This window comes from Oryzias latipes, chromosome 5 (genome assembly GCF_053564925.1).
Source record: "Oryzias latipes strain Hd-rR chromosome 5, Olatipes_Hd-rR_3.1".
In the NCBI taxonomy this organism is placed as follows: Eukaryota; Metazoa; Chordata; class Actinopteri; order Beloniformes; family Adrianichthyidae; genus Oryzias; species Oryzias latipes.
Window position 1 is genome coordinate 6,493,192 of NC_136241.1, and position 19,731 is coordinate 6,512,922.

The window sequence follows — 19,731 nt, forward strand, 5'->3', positions numbered from 1 at the left end:
TGAACGCGCTGAGGAAGAGGAGGGTGGTGTGTTCGTACCCTGAGCAGAAGCAGGAAATACGGAGGCGGCAAAATGAAGCAAATTGCATTTTCTAGTCTAATGCAAAATAGGAAATATATTTAAATAAGATAAGAATCGTTTTGTTCTGACCAACACATCGCAGTTATGTTTAACTTTCCTTTCTTTATTTCTGTAGCCACTAAAAAAGGGCTGTGCTTTAAAAAAATAAAATAAAAAATAATGCAGAGGTGTAAACATCCTAAAATCAAAATTACTAATCTTTTAATGTACATGTTGAGCCTTAATTTAATCATGTCAGAATAAACTCCTGAATCTGGTAGGTGGCAATATTGCAAGTGGAAACTTATAAAATGCGAAGAAAAATACGGCAATTGTGGTGACGAAGAAGAATCACATACAGTGGGCGGAGCGCAACGCATTTAACCCCACCCATGTTGAGCCACGCCTCGGTCTGCCAGTGCAGCAGTTGGGATCAGGGGCAGATGAAAACCGTATTTTTGAAAAAGCTCGGACACATGGCGCAGTTACTGCCATGGACGGGCCAAAATCCAGCTTTCTAAATTCTAAATCCCCCACCTCCGTCCAAATAGATCCATGTGCTTTTTGTTTTTCTCGTCTGAGAAAAATGCGCATGAAAACAAACCTGCAGACTTGGGAGGGACAGAAGTACTCTCAAGAGATTAAGTAAATCATGCAGTTGAAACAGAAAATTATTTTTGAGCCTTGAGGATTTAAGAGTCTGCACTTTAGACCCTAACACGATTTTTAGCACAAATGTAGGCATTCTTGGGACTACGCTTCATATGTTTGGGTTTTGCACATCTTATTTGGGGGAATAAAGGGGGATTTAGGTTTTGACCTAAATCAATAGTTACACTTTTCAATATGGGGTGCTGTTTGTAAAGTGACATAGTCAAATATTAGCAGCAACATTTTGGGTATCTAGACTTTTTTTGCCGTGGTGCGGCAACAACCTGCTCCTTTGCTGGCACAGCCAGGGGCCGACCTCGACTGCAGCGGCAACGGAAAGTTATATCTATGCTGATGGTCACGATGGGGTCAAATTAAACCTCTTTTCAGAGAAAGTTCAACTCTTACCGCTTGTTTTTGTCCAGATAATGAAGCTGAAGTTTGTTTGAAAGAAGCCAATGCAGTGATACAGAACATTTATGCTACGTGACCGGAACTTCTTTTTTAGGCGTGCGGTTATCACTTTTTATTGTATTTATTTATTTATTTAATGTGTCCTGTCCAACAGCTGGGCAGACAGATGAGAGCTGAAGGCCTTTTGTGTTGGACATATTTTACTTTAACAACAGGGGTTATAAATCTTCTAACAAACCAGAGGTATGTCTGAATAAACCCTTTTTGTAATCGAGGCCAAACGTTATTCATTTTAATCATATTTGAAAATCTTTTGTGTTGGAACGGCTGGAAAAGGAAAGGAGGGAAGAAGAGAGAGGGACGTTAGAGAGGGGGATAGAAGGGTGATTATAGAGGGGGGGGGGGTAAAACCATGAAGCAGCATAAAGCAAAAAGTTGCTGGATGGTTATACTCATTACAGTGAGGTTCAGATGTGCTACAAGTCTATAAGGGCGGGGCCTGTCCACACACACACTCAAATGCCACAAACATACCTGTTGGCTCCAAAAACGTTCACGTGTCAACATGTACACAATACAAATAATGTTCCAACATGAAAATTAACCCGGACCATGGCATGACTAAAATTAACGCACGCCATGGAAGCCTGAACCATCCGACGCAAAGCTCTCAACCATATCAGTTTTCAGCGCACTCCTTTCCTGCCAAGGACACTGTGCTGTGATCCATATCCAAGTTTTTGCAAACCCCTTGCTAACAAAGTTTTTATTTCCTGAATCTCAAAATTTCTATTGAAGCTTTAGTCTGTGTGGACGCTGTTGACACGCAGTGCATCAACATGTTCAATGTGACTTTCCACATGCAAATCCACATCAGTTTGAATGGCCAAATAACCTTAGAGAGGAAGTTGAGCTTGATGAGAGGAAGGGCTGCAGATGAGAAGAAAAAATTAAGACAATGCTAGGAGAACAAGATGGCGGCCCACACAAGGCAACCAAAGCAGAGTGTGCACCGTGCTTGTTTTTTGTTTTTTTGCTGATACAGATCAGGTTACATAAAGATCCACATGATTGCCTGATCACAAGGAGGATGCAGAGAGGAATGAGATAAGAGCGAGGAGGCAGAGGGAAGCAGAGACATGAAGAAATGGAGAAAAGGCTGCGTCCCCACCCGCAGATGCCGTCTTTGTTTTACCATCCAGATTACTGTCTGTGACTACCCTCAGAGTTTACCTGTGCTTTCGCTCCTGTTTCCCTGACTCAAAGTGAACACCGTGGCCTCATCACTCCTTATACCGAGTACTGGCAGGGGGCCAAACAGCAGGCCAAGATGCTGCTGAGCCTCTGACTTGCTCCATCCGCACTAACTTACTGAATGACTGCCAGATCAAATGACTGGCTGGAGACCTACTGTGAAATACCATAAGGCAGATTGAGTGCTTACTAAATACAGCAGAGCCTTCAGCAGCCCTCAGGTAAAAATGTTACCATGCATCCACTTCATCATGTGTGCAAAAATATGACAAAAAGTCATTTGGATTGGATAGCTGTTGGTGTGTTTTTGTCTCGCACCATGACAGAACACTTTCATGTAAGATTTTGCAACTTTGAATGTCTGATGAGGCAAAAAAAAAATAAAAATAAAAAAGCACAGATTAAGCCTGAGTGGCTGCGGATCCTTAAAAAGTCTTGGATTTATTTGAACTGAAACAAGGCCTTATAAAGCATTAAATTGTCTTAAATTCTGGTGAATGGGTCTTTCATTTTTTTCGTGCCAATACCATGTGACTTCCTCTCACTAAAAAAAAGATTTTCGGGATGCATTGTGTCATAAGGTCGTGAACTGGTCGTAAATCGTTTAACCTCATCCAGCAAATTAGCTCATACATGGTCCTGGAAAAAGGAGAAGTGCAAATTCACGGTGAAATGATTTGAAAATAGGGATTATTCTTAGTGATCCAACTGGTTAGTGGAAATCCTTGTGAAGCAAAGTGCACAGTTTGCCAAAAGACATGTAAACTTGGGACAATGCAGATCAAAGAGGTAAAATCATATGTGTAGATCAAGAACGTGCAGAACCCGGCTGTTTGTTTCATTTTCTTTGTACATAGAGTCTTACATTAGATTAGGGCTCAGGGGGTTCTGATAAATGCAATAAAACATAATTTTCTTATTGAAAGTTATTTATTAAGTTAATGGCTGCACGGTGGTTAGCGCTCTTGCCTCACTGCAATAAGGCCCCTGGTCCATGTCCCGGCTGGGGGACTTGAACTAGAACATAATTGGGGGACCTTTCTATATGGAGTTAGCATGTTCTCTCTGCGTGTGTTTTCTCTGGGGACTCCGGCTTCCTCCCACCGTCCAAAAACATGCTTCATAGGTTAATTGGTTGCCGGTACCCTTAAGTTGTCCCTAGGTGTGAGTGTGCATGGGTGTGTGATTGTGGCCCTGTGACAGACTGGCGATCTGTCCAGGACGTCCCCTGTCCTCGCCCATGAGTTACTGGGATAGGCTCCGGCAGCCCAGTGATCCCGAAGGGGACAAAACGGCTTAGAAGAAAAAAGTTATTTAACCTTTTATTCATTTTAAATTACTAGCAACTTAAAGAAAAGTTTTCCTAACCAAGCAAAATGAGTTTTAAAATGAAAATTTGAGTTGTGAACTTGTATGGTTTGATAGTGAGACTTGGCCCGGTACTAATTGTGGTGCTTCCAAATGGACCCTGGTGACAAACCATTTATGGACCCAAAGGGAACCAAATACAGTAATATTAGAACGATGCATTTTAAAAAAGGTGTAGTAATAAAGTAAAAGCACTTGCAGTGTTCCCACGCGTATTCCCATTTCATTATTTGCAGTTTTACATGTCCACAGATTTTTTATAGTCACATGACTCTCCTCCGATTCCTCACAAAAAATCAACTCAAGACGCTTGCATGAGATTTTTGCATCCGTCAGCTTCCTTGTCGGCTGCTGGTTCCACCGTTTCCTGAATCGCTACCAGCCGAAATTCATCAGGGGACTCAAAAGCGGCCGGAAAAAAAGATCCTGAAACGCTCAGGAAGATTATCCCGAAGAATAATTGATGATTATTCATGATTAATGAATGAATGATGGATGAAACTGGCCTCTTCTGGAAGAAGATGACTTCTTGCACTTAACCAATGAAGAAAAAGCTCCTGGTTTTAAGGCACAGAGGGACACTCCTAATGTGCGTTATAAAGTACGCTACAGTCATATACAGTCTATCAGTGTGAATTTAAAAAAAAACTGTTTATGTTATATTATTCCAATGTCTGCGACAGACTGGCGACCACACTCACAGGTGGGTTGGGATAGGCTCCAGCATCCCCGTGACCCCGAAAGGGAACAAAGGGCTCAGATGATGAATGAATGAATGAATGAATGAATGAATGAATATTCCATTGTTCTTTAATAAATAATTTACAAAGCATCAGAAACGTTTCTGAAGGGTTTTGATGAGTGAGGATCAGTGACGGACATTCTGGGGGGTGGTTCTCAGTATTTGCAGATTCAGCGTATTCACGGGTGTCTTTGGTCCTTGACCCCCATGAATATGGGGGGGGGTACCGTATATACTATAGGCAGCAGAACTTGCTGCTTTTCTTTCTTCTTTTTCTTCCTGGTCAGAACTTCTTCTAAGCTGCAATACTGCCTCAAATATGCAGCACTTGGATCTGTGGCTGTTCCAGGCAGCTCCTGAGAGTGATGTTTCTGGAAACCAAATGTAGGTGCGAAATGGAAATTTTAGCCATTTTCTACCTAATAGGATCAAGTCTGACCGACTGTTCTATTATGTAAAGATTGAAAGTCTCAAAGTGAATAGAATATGTTGAAATTCGGTTAAAACCATTCAAGGCTCGCCATCTGCTTAGCACAGGCTGTTTTGGGTTTGTGAAAAACTAAAAACTGTAGTTACCATGACAACAAGATCACCTTTTCAGTAAAAAATGCTGTTGCACAACATGACTGGATTCACCGTTGGCTTATAAAAACGTTTGTTGCTTAACAGCATTTGCTGCTGTTGCATTGCTTACAACATGTTTGAAGTGTATCTGAAAAATAGTGAGAGAGAAAAAAAGTAATTTTTTTATTAGAGTTTGTGGCAAATGTAAAGTTAATAGCCTGTAAAATGACATTTTGCACCCTGATAGTCACTTTTCTCACCTGATCTGTTGCAATTTTCCTGGTTTTTATAAACTTTGAAGTGACCAACTATTTGGCAACACCAATATTGCCGAGTCGTGGTGTGGGCTGTTTTGGTGTGCAGATGAAATAAAGTACAGTATGACATAAACGTTGTTCATACAAAAACTAAACACGCACAGTGTTTAAACGTTTTTTTTTTTTGCTGAGCCTTTTGTAGCAAAAGCTTTGACTGTAATCTATTACATTAAAAACAGCAAGGTTTAGAGGAACAAAGGAAATCATTTGATTCCTAAACTTGTGGGTGTGCTGGAAGCCTGCAGCCAGCTTGGTCTCTGATTGGTTGATTATTTCTTCCAGCAAAGGAGGCAGTCGTCTGTGACGGCAGAGCTATTACAAGATGTAGAACAACTCAGGAGATCTGGGAAACAGTCCCTGTATTTCCAAGTGCACCAGTCTGACGTGGCCTTTTATTGCATCTGTAACCACTCCCAGAGTGTGAGACATAGACAATGCATCTGTTCTTTCCTTACAAACACACTGTTGCAGGGTGCCAACCTCTGATGCATTTGTTAAAGCATGCAGGCCCACATTCTTCAAGCAGCCACAGCCTGCTACAGGGAAGTGTTAAAGGAAGAAAAAAAAGAATTGAAAAAGAATTGAATTGCATAGGAGACAGCTACACAGAGTCATCCTCCATAGTTTGATAGCAATTTCGTTTCATGCCATGTATGACTAATCGATTTACTGGTGCTATAGGGAACTGGGTCCAACTGTCATTGTTTTGTGAAATGAAAGGCGACCAAGAGTAGGTGAGACTGTTTACTAGAAACATGGTGTTGTTCTCTGTAGTTTCATTTTCTGTACAAATACAGCAATTTAAAGCAAAGCAAAACTGATTTTATTTATTATCATCATCACTGATTATTGTCTCCAAATCCCATATAACTAAAATATTGTGGATTTTTTTTCTCATTTTTGTTTTGCTCTCGTACAAAAAATGCCATGTATTCATATTTGAGAGTTTGTATGTTCACAAACACATTTTTTTTAAATGACGACTTTTAAGTTGTAAATTTACGAGAAATAAACCTGTTAATTTACAACATAGAACCTCGTAATTTAACTTTTTTTATTTTGGTGGCTCTAAAACTTTCTTGTAAATATGCGCTTTTTTTTCTCGTAAATTTACGACAAGATATTGTAATTTTACTTTTTTTGTTGTTTTTTTGGTGGCCCTAAAACTCAGTCGTAGCATGTATTCCCACTTTGAGCTGACAGTAGAAATCAGGTTTGAAGCCTTTAGGTTCGGGTTTTTAAGCCTTATTATGTTGAAAAAAACAATCATACTCATATTTTTTTAAATTTTAGTGGACAAACATTTTGGAAGAGTTTTCTATCCTAATACTGCTGGCAAGGCGGCGCTTGGTGAATTTACCAGATAGCAAACGGCTAGTTGAAAGAAGATGAATGTTCTCTGTTTTTGTTTCTTTTACTTATCAATACAAAATGTTAATAAAGGTTTAATGAAGGGAATAATCATCCAAACAGGAGAATTCAATATTAACAGCCTGAGTTGGGGATGCAGAGTTTCTCATCTGGCTAAAAGTCACAGCACATTTGTGAGTCAGTGTTTTGCAAATATGAAGCAAAAGTACTCTTCATAATGACCAGTGAGTCAACGTTACATTATTGCAGACAAAGTGTAAAGCACTAATTTGCCTCCACACGTGTAGTAAAGGCTATCCCCATGAAGTGGGAACACATTTGAAAACGTGTATTAAAGAATGTAGTATTTTTAGTGGACAACAAACAGAGATTTGGAGGGAAAGTCTTGGTTCTGGTCACAGCTAAACTTGTTGGTAAATTCAATTTTCTATGACTGGAACTAGAAGTTTCCTAAGAAGTAAGGAAATGTGTTGGTATTTTCTTACAATTTTTTAATGTTTTTAAACCAAAAGCCTAATTGATGCACCTTAACTTGATTTAAAGTCAATAATTAAACATTTTTCCCCTGTTTTTGTGTCCTGTGTTTAAGGGGTTTAAGTGCCTGTTAGTGCAAAAATTACACAAGAATAGGAGTTAGAAAAGGTTGTCAGTGGCTGTATGCGTTTAATGATAAGCACCACACTCTCAGTCTCCTGTGTTCATGCGAGAGGAAATGAGAATTTCACAATAAAAGACAAACAGGGCAGAAAATACCAGAATGAAATGAAAACAATACCAGAAACATAGAGGAGATAACGTGTATAACATGAGAAAATGTGCCACAAAAAGAAAAAAAAAGACATCCAGGAAGAACATTTGGGTAGATTTCAACAGTAGGCACATCTTTGGATTATTAAAGATGTCCCTACCAAGTTAATACCATCTGTCACATTTATTCATCTCAAAAGTGTAGATAGATGAGTGAAGTTAATGCAGAGGTTAGAGGATCCTTAAGGCTCTACTTATTCTCACATATTACCTAAATGTACCTTCCAGTTATTTTCCACACACTTTCTTTTTTATTTGTTTATTTAAAATGATGGTTTTATTCATAATAGAACATGCTGAAGGCAACTCTGGCATGCAATATAAAAGTGGACGCCAAAAGTCAGATCAACACTTTTATTCATGAGCATCTAGTTTATTCTGCTTGGATATTTTTGGATAATGAGGATGAAAAAAAACACATCCAAAACCAATGGGAGTGAAGCGGGAAGTTAAGAGGAAGAACTGCTGCTTTACTTTTATGGATATTGATTTTCTTGTTTTGATAGTAAATTATTGAAAATAAAACCTTCAAAGATACCACGTCTATCAAGTCATTTATATTGTAATTTAAAACCATATAAACCATGTTTTGCAGCTTTTTTGGTTGAGAGTGGCTGCCATATGATATAAGGCTGTAACGATTATCTGAAAACTCGGCTATTTGTGATCTGTTCCTAAAAAAAAAGACTATGAAATATTTTTAATGTTAGATATTGTTGATACGCAAACTTTATGGTAAAAACACACTCCAGGGAACAAAATAATTGTTGGATTTTAAGCATATAAAGAAGACTAACAGAATGCGCTGCCAGGGGCAGACTCACCATTAGGCAAAGGTAGGCGATCACCTGGGCCCCCCAACACTCTAGTGGCCCCAAGCTGAGAACTTAATAGAATTGTCTAAAAATAATTATTTCGCCCATCTTTATTTAGCTCTGTTATAAAAACACACCCCAAATGACTGAAGTGGCATAAGACGGATGTAAGATATAACACGGAGTATTTGGTTCTCCCCCGTCTTTCTGCAGTGATGGTACATTCCACTCAACAGCAAGTCAATACACTAGCAAGTTAGTGAGCAGAGGCCCAATAGAGCGGCTTTTTACCGGGCTGTTCGAGCAGAAATGACTGTAGGTGGATGGAGATACCGTAATTTGGGCCGGTTTAGGATTGGTTCGGGAGTTTTTAGTTCCTCGTTGAAAAACGCTTCAAGCAGCGATGTGTGCTCATCTTCCTCATAACATGTAAAGTCTACTAATGATAAAATAGAAATATGTGTTCACTAAACTGTTCAATAAATGCAATTTAAATGATTCATTCTAGCCATTTTCATTATTTTTATCCCACAAATTGCCTGTATTTGGGGACTTCATGTTTAACTTCAGGCTGCATGGTCTGCAGCACGAGGGATTACACAATCCTAAATAAAGTGGGTTGATTCTCCCTTTAGTTTACTCAGCGTTCGTTAATTATGTAAAGGTTATTTATTCGTTTTTAAACATTCTAGACAGATCCTCCCTTTCTATTTGATAGGGAACCTATTTCACGTTTTTCTGTTGAAAACTGATGTGAAGCTTTGCTGAAAAGACATAATGAGGCAGGAAAACAACCGAGCTTTTTGTCATATTAATATAAACAATACATCATTTGTTGTATGAATACATATATAACCTTTTGGGAGGATTTTTACTATTAGTTTTGCGCAAAAATTCATTTTAATACACAATTAAAAAAGCAACAAATACTTTTTGGAGTCATCTCTGGTAATTTTTGATTTAGTTCATAATGTTATATTCAATACTTTAAAAATTTCATATTTAGAAGGTTTCACAAGAACATTTGCTTTTCTTTTACCTGAGTTAAATTCATTAAAAGTAAAAGACAAGAACTTTTCCCTCTTTAGTTCATGACAGGCTAATAAGTTAAACTAAAACTCCTATTGTTTGATCTTTTGTTTTCCACTTTCATCAGTGGTTGTTAGTAAAGTTCAATAGGAGTCCATTATTTCATGGTTTTCTCTGAATGGTGGATGTAATTTCATGGAAAAGGTGATAAAGTTGGATTTGAATCAAATCAGGAAGTAATAAATAATGGTTGATTAATTACTGCAAATGAATGACTGATTAATACTTCGGGTGGTTTTTTGTTTGTTGGCTTTAGACGACCTTCGGCCAGAAATACCACAACTGTTTCTGGCAACACTGGCAGAGATTAAATGATGATTCAAAGCAATTTTTAAAAAGTGGTCAAATGAAGCTTAGTGATCTGTAGAGAGGAAAAGGCTAAGAGAAAGAAAAACATTTGTACTGCAAGACAAATGGGAAAAATCATAGCAGCATAAAAAAAACTCAGGAAGGTAAAAAAAATAAATAAATAAAATAAAAAATGAGAAAAGTGGAAGAAAAGGAGAGGAAAGGCAAAAGAGAGTGGAAGAAATGCTAACTTTGAAAACATTTCTTGAAGGTTTTATTGATGCCACTATGTACTGTTTTGTTGTTCCTTCATGCATGTATTTTTGTTTCTTTTGGTTCTTTAGTAGAACCTGACAAATTAAAGAAAAGACAGAAAATCATCATTTGTTCCTTCCAAAAAGTTAGGGATTAACTAATTAGTCCATTTTTTAAATTTAACGTTTTTCCAGGTAAAAATAATATACAATACATTTTTTTAACATTTGAATGCGGTGTCAAATTTTTCAATCCTTACCAAACATTTGGCTTCTTGACATTGATATTGTCTAAAAGTGAACCAGTAAGGAAGTTATTCTACATTTTTCCTTATTGGTAAGGATTTAAAAAAAAAGAAAGAAGGGCCCCTTGTTATTGTTGCCCTGGGGCCCCAGAACTGCTAAGTCCGCCTCTGTGCACTGCTGTCACCAGAAGTAAATGTATCTTCAAAGTAAAGCTACAGTATCAAGTTTTTCATCCACAGTCATACTACTGAACAATTTTCTCTTTTCTTTTTTTAAACAAGATTTAGGTTAATCATTAGAGTATAGATTGATCATGTTGATTTCACAGATTTACTTGGTTTTAAAATAAACACAATATTTAATAGAGTTTTATCATTTGTTACTAAGGGGCAAAATGAGTGTATTTTTTCACAAACCGGGGAATCGATGTTTACTATTGGAAAACTTCCTGGCACTATTTAAGGCAAGGGCACACGATGTTCTTCAGCACAAGTGTCGTTTTGGCATGACCTTGGTCATGTGACTACAAGCCGTGATGATGGATGAGTCGTGCACTTTTGGCTGAAGGACTGTCCTTGAACGCCTCGTGCTCAGAGCAGATAATTTGACAGGTCAGATGTCAGCATCTCACCTACCGACTGTGTATCAAAATGCAGTGGGTCAACATTTCCTATAACAATATACAGATGCAAATTCTGACTAGCATCTGTCGTAATAGATTAATAGTGACTCACTTATAAAGTGCTGATTTGGTAATGTGCATCTCCAAAGATTAAGATCTACTCTGCCAGGTAACGGTCAACATGTAGTTAGAGTCTAGCCTAAAAGTAGATGCTAAACTTTGAAACTTTTCGATAGCACTTTACAGTAAGTGTCCCTTTACTAACATTAGTTATTGCATAATTAACCATTGTTAAATTTAAAAGAAATTTAACTAAAGTTATTTTAAATAAGACCCTTGTATGCATTACTTTGCATTACTAAATGTATGACGTAACTCATTAGTTAGACTAGTATTTATTATTCAATCGTACTGAAAGTGTTACAAAGCTTTAATAAAAGCTGTCCTATGCAGTTGCCGAGTATTACATATACAATAACTATGTTATTTATGTGTTTTTAGCAGCCTTAATAATGTCTAAAGTAAACATTTTCTAAGGACTTTTTTATTTTTACTTTCTAAATTAGGCAGCAATAGTTAATCAAGGTTTTACATTATGATTTTAGCCTGACCTAACCCTTAATACATTCTAAAAAGCTTCATAAGCATGACCTAATCGTCAATTAACCTAAGTTAAATTAGGAAATAATTATTGGAATCTGATGGTAAAGTTTAAACAAGTATCTATTTGGAAATATTAGAAAAGCCTTGTAAGCATTACTTAAGCACCAATTAACCTAAGTAAATTCATTTTAATGTTTGATAAGCCTAATAATACATGTTCATTAATGTAAAGTGGCCCCTATTGTAAAGTGTTACCAACGTTTTTACCAAGAATTCTGAAAATGAAAAAATGACCCGTGTCCTTTTGCTCTCTTTTTTTAGGTGCAGGAGTGGTTATGCCTGAACTGTCAAATGCAAAGAGCGTTGGGTATGGACATGGACACACCGCGATCAAAGAGTCAGCAGCAGATCCACTCTCCCTCTCATCCCACCAATCCAGATGTTAAACCTGAATCTGCAGCTCAGCCTGCACCGCAGACACAAACCCCTCATCCAAAGCCGCTTTCAGCACAGACTCATCCAGGACCTGCTCCTACAAAACAGACTGGTCCAGGCCAGCAACAGGTTAAGCTTCCCCCAGGGGCAGTCCCTCTTCCTGGAATGGCCAAGGCCCCCTCGCAGCCTGATCTTTCTCGGAATTCCCCTGCTCACCAACCCCAACACCCGCGCCAGGACCAAACCCGCAGTGCAGGAAGCTCTCCTTCCCGACAGCCCCCTCCCCCAGAGCAGACATTTGGAAAGTTGTTTGGCTTTGGTGCATCTCTTCTAAACCAAGCCAGCACGCTCATATCTGAGACTACCCAACCCCAACAGCAGCCCCCAAAACCAGCTCCCAAACCCGGGGGGCCTCCAGGTCCAGTTTCTGGAGCGAGTAAACCCTCAGCATCACATCCTGCACAACAAGGGCCTCACGCATCCACTCAGCAGCAGCAGCAGCAGCAGCAGCAGCAGCGAGCTCCTTCGGACCCATCCAAGCCTAAAACCTGCTGCCCACTCTGTAAAACAAGCCTCAATGTTGGAAACACATCAGAACAGCCCAACTACAACACCTGCACTCAGTGCCACTCCCAAGTGTGCAACATGTGCGGATTCAACCCCACCCCGCATCTAACCGAGGTAAGACTCTGCTTTCACCTGCTTGGTTTTTTGCTGTTTTTGTCAGTCACATCCTGCGGTTTGTGTAACTGAAATCATTTACAAATGTTTCCTCATGTAATATGTTTTGTTTATGTTTCACATTAAAGAGTTTATAGTTTGTAGCTGCCTGGTCACATAGTGACAGAATGATCCCTTTTTGTGATCATGGATGGATGAAACGGTTAGCTCTTCTGTCAAATAACCTGCAAATACATCAATCAGTGACTCATGGGAGAGTCTTCATGACTTTCCCATTAAAACTGGAGCACGTCCTCAGGCCTCTGTGTGTTTGCTTTGTTCAGTTAGGGAGAATTTTGGGACACATAATAAGTTTTTTATGTCCAGCAGACACAGTTTTCTGGATTCAGTGAGATCTCTGCTGGAGGCGTTTTTTTCCATAGATGACGGTGAAGTGGTGATTTTCTTTTTTGACTCTATTAACAGTTTTGTTTTAAAGGATGCTATTTCTTACTTAAATCCGTTCCTGCATGCACTGAGTGTTTCTGTTTTGTGTTATGTGTATAAGTTGGACAGGTTAGTGTCTCCACAGAAATCCACTTTTGTATTTTCAAAGGATTCCTTAAAGTATGTTGTCACACCTTGACATGGCATACCTCTTTTCAAATGAGAGCTCAGAAAAAACATGAGATAAATGACAGTTTATTGTCAAACACATATCTTTTCTTTATAGACAGACATTAGAGAACAAACTGGTGGCACCAACAGGTTTGTCATGATCTGGGAAAAGGTTTGAGTGTTACAGTCAGTTAATTCCCATATTTTAACAGAGACTTTAGTATCAGGTATCAATTTGAATGAGGTTAAACACAATATATTGTAAGGTATTGTATGTTTCTAGGGGTTAACACCATTTTAGGCAAACTACTGTGACAAGTAAAATAATAACATGTCAAAAGATGAAACCAGTCACCCGATGAAGCTCTGTTCCTAATGGGCTGGAAACAATCAGACTAAAGCTCTCTCATCACAGCTTGGACCTACGATCCCTTGGACCTACACTTTGTCCATTGATGTGTTTTGAAAAAGTGCGGGTAAACAATTGCTGCTCTCATTTGGTGTCTCTTTGAAAATAAGTTCTGTGATAAAATAGACAGATTTTGTAAGATCTTTGAACTTTAAACTGCTTTGAGCTGCTTAAAGCAAGACAAGTCACTTTTTTATGAACACATTTTGATTTGATTTGATTACAATTGATTTGCTTCAGAGTTTATACGATTTTTAAGTTGGCCCTGAAGTGCAAATCACATCAAGAATACAAATAATAAAGCAACATTAAATTTCGAAAATCAAAACGACATTCCTGAAACAAAAATAAATGAGAAACGATTTGAAAAACAAAAGTAATTTTCAGAAATCCAAAGAAAATGTTAACAATGCAAAAAATAAGAAACCAGAAAATGTTCCTATTATGGGACGTCAAAGACATCGCTGATAGGATGATGATATATTTTTTGTTACTTTGCTGTTTTCACTTTATTTGTGGCCAACTTTGATTATTTCTTTTTCTTATTTATATTTTTTTTGGTCAATTATTACCCTTCAAGTTTCATTTTCATTCAGCAATACAGCCTCAACCCTGCATTTTCTATTGGAAATGCAGCTCCTTCTAGTTTGTTTTAATTTTTAATCTTTTAATTTTGATTTCTGTAGATTACTTTTCATTTCTAATTTCTTTTTACATTTTTATTTGATTTTTAAAATGTAAAGTGGTGTTTTAATATTATTTCATTTTTAATATTGTTGTGATCTATATTTTTGTTTTTGCATTGAGTGATTCTATTTGAACTTCAGGGTCACTAAATTTAAAAGAAGAAAATAAAACAGGGATTAAAGGGTACATTTTTTTCAATTAAACAACAAGAAAGTATGAGTTCAGCTCCTTAAAAGTAGAGGTAATAATTTGCTGTTTAACCATAGCTGAAGCCAAGACTAAAGAAACCAATTTTCAGATAAATTCCTGAAAATGTATAAACGTGCTTCCATAATATATTTACTTTTCATCTTATTCAAACGTTGTTTTCGTAAAATTCTTCTGACCTTTTTCCTGCTCTCTAGGATTTCAGTACCTGCTCTGTTTTGCTCTGTGGAATTCTTCCATGTTGGAAGCATGTTTAAGTTCCACCTTCATCAGTGAGTCTAGCCTGGAGCAACACAGATATCTATGAGCAATCTGCAGGAAATAGAACCTAATTACATTCAATTTATTGGATTATCTTGGTATTTATTAGTCATACCCCGGGTCAGATGAGGGCAGGCTCTTCCTTTACTGTCTCTTTGTCCTGCGTCATGGTGGGAAACCTTATTGTAGGAATAGAGATTGCAATAGCTTCTGGAGCCAGGCAATAACAGAGTTTAATTATGCAAATCAAGTCCAATTGAATGATAGCCATAATAGCAGGCTTGCTGCAGAGCTGAAGCTTTTTATGGGCATGTCTTGTCTTCCCAGCCATCCGGTTGTCACAAGCACTTGCAGAGGCCATTTGTAGATCGCTATGGAAACAGAAAGTTAATTTGTTTGTCAGCCTTCCCCTGACTTGGCTGCTGTGATGCTGAACGTGTCCAAAAACTTTCAGGGTGCTGCTCTAATGAGAGACAGCATTATTAAAGATGTGTTGCTGCTCTGGGCTGCATGATGGTGTGGTGGTTAGCGCTCCCACCCCACAACCAGAAGGTTCAAGTTTGTGGTTCAAATCCTGACTGGGATCTTTTCATGTAGAGGGTGGATGTGTGGGCTTTCTCCTCCCACAGTCCAAAAACATACATCATAGATTAATTGGTGACTTTGATGAAAATGTAAATGAGTGTGGTGTCTCCGTGTGGCCTTGTGATGAACTAACGACCTTCGTTCAACAGTGGCTGTGAAGGCTCCAGGATTGGGGGAGTTTAGAAAATGGATGACAGGAGGTTTTTGCTCCATTGGTTTAGGTCTGCAAGTCATTGTAGCATCAAATGGATTTCATCCAAACTTATCTTCTTATTTAATGCTTTTTTATTTAAGTGAGACAAAAAAAAGTACACTGGACAGATAGACCTGACAAAAAAGACAACAACCAATACAAACGTAAGAAAAAAAGGAGAAAAAGTGTGTGTGTGTGTGCGTGCGTGTGTGTGTCTGTGTGAGTGACAGCGTTGTCACTCATTACATACACACAATGTTGAACTGACAATCACGCATTTTGATGATTGTACATATCTAGGAATACATTAGTAGAGATTCATATAGATGGGTAGGAAAGGCTACAGAAACATGTAACTATACATTCATTATATTCTTGATACAGCTACAAAGACCTTACAGTCTAATGGAAAACAAGTATTATATCAATCCCAGTATAGATGTCTAATTTTATGAATATAAAAATATGTGAGTTGATGTTTTTGTGGCTCTCAAATAAAAATTTAGTTTAGTTTAGTTGTGGTGTCCATTCAGGAACTCATTGTAGTTGGGTCGTGTCAGTGGAAGAAGGTATTAAATTGGCTAAATAAATGAATTCCAGAAACCTGTTTTTCTATATAGACATTTCATCCAAACCTCTAAACAGCTTTTGTTGGTTATGTTACTGTTTTTTTCATTTGAACCAAACTGAAATTCTCCACTAGCTTAGTTTGTTTGTGACATTTTTTCATGAACTTTTTTTTATTTCTTTCCCTCTGAGTGAGGTGGCAGTACCGTGTAAACCAGTTGAAGAACCAAACCATGGTCAGGTATCTGATCATATGCCTTAGCTATTTGGCTTGTCTAAAATGACGTCAATTTGTCCATGCATACCCAACAAAAAAGTTTTTTTCTCAACCAGAGGAGATTCCATTATCTTACAAATCAAGATCTGTTTCGTGATAAGTCCTTCACTACTCGACACACGCCTCGAAGCCTTGATTAAGAAAGTCACATCACTAGCAGGAAGTCTCTACAACAGTTGTTGATCGTCTCAGGTTGTGTAAGAAAACCTTCATGATGTCCTCCAACAGACTTTTGCTTAATGTCAACTAAAAAGGCCTAAACCTATAATAATAATGGATAATAATGGATTGGATTTTTCTTTATCTCATAGGCTTGTCAATATAAAATAACAAGGATCTCTTAAGGCCTAAAATGATCTGAGAAGGAAAAGTAGTGAGCGATCAGCTTTGGCTGTTACTATGTGTCAGCTACACATCAGAAGTGATCTACGATTACTGAAATGAATGTATGCTTGTCTTATGTAAATGAGCATCGAAGTCCAAAAAGGCTGTACGCATTCGTAACCAATCTTTCAGACAGACACTCATTCCAGCTTCTGGCTTTTCTGACACATGTTAAAAACACTTGAAAACCAATCTGTTCAGAAGACTTTCATGTCTGGGATTCTTTTGCAAAACATTAACAATAACATTCGATCAGTCGTCGTTCTGGAGTGGTAGTCATGAGTTCAAATTGTTGTTTGTTGAAAAGGTTCTTGTGTTAAACTATTTTACCAGACGTTTTTGCACGGAGCTTCAAAGTAGCCTGATTTCTTTCTTATTGTGTATCAATAATGGGTTTGTTGATGTAAATTCATTTTCTAATGAGGTGATCTTATGATGAAATAAATTTGTTTTTAACCACTGCTGACATGATGCTAGATTAAGAGGCCTTAAATCTATTGTCACTACTGTTAATTATTAGAATAAATGTAAAGTACGTGTTCTTATCTTCTGCTGCACGGCAGAACCTATAGTTTCTGTTCAGAAGCAAAGTTCTTAAATAAGAGAATTGTATCATGAGTGCAAGTAAATGTACTGCTTTAGGAGGATCTTCTTTAAAACAGTTTTATTTGGAAAGTAACCTGAATGTGCTGATGTCAGAGTTAAAGAAATCTAGATTTTAATATAGCCTGTTCAAAAAAATAACACTGTTATCGTTTAAATATTGTAAACATTTTAAAGCTACATGTAATAAATAAATGACATCGAGGCCGCATAAAAGTGCATTTTTTTAAAAAGAGTATTGGGATTTTGATTCTCTTATTTGGTTTTTAAGTATGAAACTGGACCAAATGGTTCTTTTAGAGGTTGCAGACCCCTGTTTTAGCTGTTGCATTAATAACACAATTCAAGTAAACATACACCCTTTTACATACACACTGTACATGTTGGCAGATGAATATTTACAGTGAATCCAAATCAGACTTTAACATCTTGTCCACACATGTCAAATGAAGCTAAAATTGATATTTCCAAAATAATTTGAACTCAATTATTGTGTCATGTGATAATAAATTCCTGGAAACATTCATGAACATTTTCTCATATTACAATTGACAACATGCATAATTTATTCATAGAAAATGAGGTGCGGCAGTGATCGTATGAGTAAAAGTCAGTCTTTGATATGATGATGAGCAGCAGTGGGGAAGGATGGAGGAGGAAGGGATGAGGGGGTGGGGTGAAAGACAGAGAATCAACAAAAAAGTGAGAATCAAAGATAATGAGGGATGAGCTAAACTGTTGTCACACTGCAGAATTTTTCACATCAATTAGTGCTGAAAGTCATGTGTTATTCTGAGTAAATAAGATGCCCTTGTTTTGGGACATTTCCCTCCATCATTATGCTTCTCAAGGAGATTAAAACCAACAGTGTGTCACTGTCTTTCCCCAGAGTCTGGCTATAAATAGAAGGCGGAGTTTGCTCACTGATGTGTCTGCTGCTCAGCTGGATTTTCAGTACAGTAAATCCTTATTCCTGAATTTCCCTGTCTTTCTGTCTTTCCCTTTGCTGGCTTGGCCTTTTCTGGCCTAATGAAGCAGATTTTGCTGAATAGCTGTCTTGCTTTAGCTCTCTGACTGCATATACAGATGAAGGTGTGTTTTACATACTGGATTATACTGTAACTCAGTTCACTCCAACAATATTTCTGCCAGTATCCCTGTACGCCTAAGCTTTTTGGTCCGTCTACTTTTGCAGGCACAGGCTCTGACTCTGTGTGTCTGTTGTGATGATATAGAACCCTGCCCAGTGTTTGTAATGAGGTGGAGGGCCTGAGTGGGCCATAAATAAAGACTGAGTTTCTTACAGAGCTGTAGAAAAAGTATGGAGAAACAGAAAACATAGGTCATAAATAATTCAGGGAGGGTGAACATTATAAATAGTTCATGCAGTGTTGAGCAGTGAGAGAACTGTTTGATTCCACTTGTCATATAGGCTTAGCATGTGTTGTCAAGCTTTATGTCCATGTGGGGACGTGCTTGTCATGATTAAAAGGAACAAATACTACACAATATATACATTACTCCACTACTTTCTACTGTTAGAACATCAAATTTTTATTGTGTTTGAACTGAATGTGTTTTTTTATATGACGCTACAGACTGTTTATGAGAACTGGACCGAGTGAAAATGCCTTACTTCCAGCAACAACCATAATAAGTCAATCAGTTGCCATTTTTTTGCAATTTGGACATCACCATGTTGGAGCCAAAGTTAAAGTTAAAGTCCCATTGTCTGTCACACACATAGGTGTATGTGTGTATATATGTATATATATATATATATATATATATATATATATATATATATATATAGCAGAAAAAGGTATGGGCCCCCCTGCTCTACCACAATACCACGATGACAAGCTTGATGGAAGGTCACACGGGAGAATCTGTCAATTAAACGTTTCGAACATTGGATGTTAGGCCACATGCTTTTATTGAGGCATCTGATTGGTCCGTTTATAAGTTGAATATCTTGCAATAAAAAACATGAAAAAATTACTATTAGAGTCACATGTTAAGAAGGCAGCAGAGCAAGACTGATTATTCTGACCAATAGAACGACTGAGTAACAGCTGTTTATTTCTTTTTAGAAATCTATGGGATTTTGGCTTTTTGAATCCAGGAACTACTTCCTATTTGGAAGGTGAGGGGGGAGGAGTCACTCAGTCCAGTTCTCTCATACAGTCAATAAATGTCACTTGTCTTCAAAAAAGTTGCAGGAAATTAACTAAATTTAATTTATATTTATTTTACTTTAATGACGCATGTATGTTGCATCACTGGTTGCACAATTCAGTTGCAAGTTCCCACAGGATGGTATAAACGCAGTCATACAGAGGAGCCATCTCACAGATTCATATCTGCGGCAGAGCAATAA

At 37.7% G+C, this 19,731-nt stretch overlaps 1 protein-coding gene across 2 annotated transcripts in view; it reads left to right on the forward strand.

Annotated features, from left to right (window-relative positions):
- Positions 1-19,731, forward strand: part of bsnb (bassoon (presynaptic cytomatrix protein) b) — an 87,259-nt gene that overhangs the window by 17,209 nt on the left and 50,319 nt on the right. For both annotated transcript variants that reach the window (XM_023954763.2, XM_023954764.2), the window contains exon 3: positions 11,787-12,581. In XM_023954763.2, the coding sequence (XP_023810531.1) occupies positions 11,787-12,581 (795 nt within the window). The remainder of the gene's footprint in view (positions 1-11,786; positions 12,582-19,731) is intronic.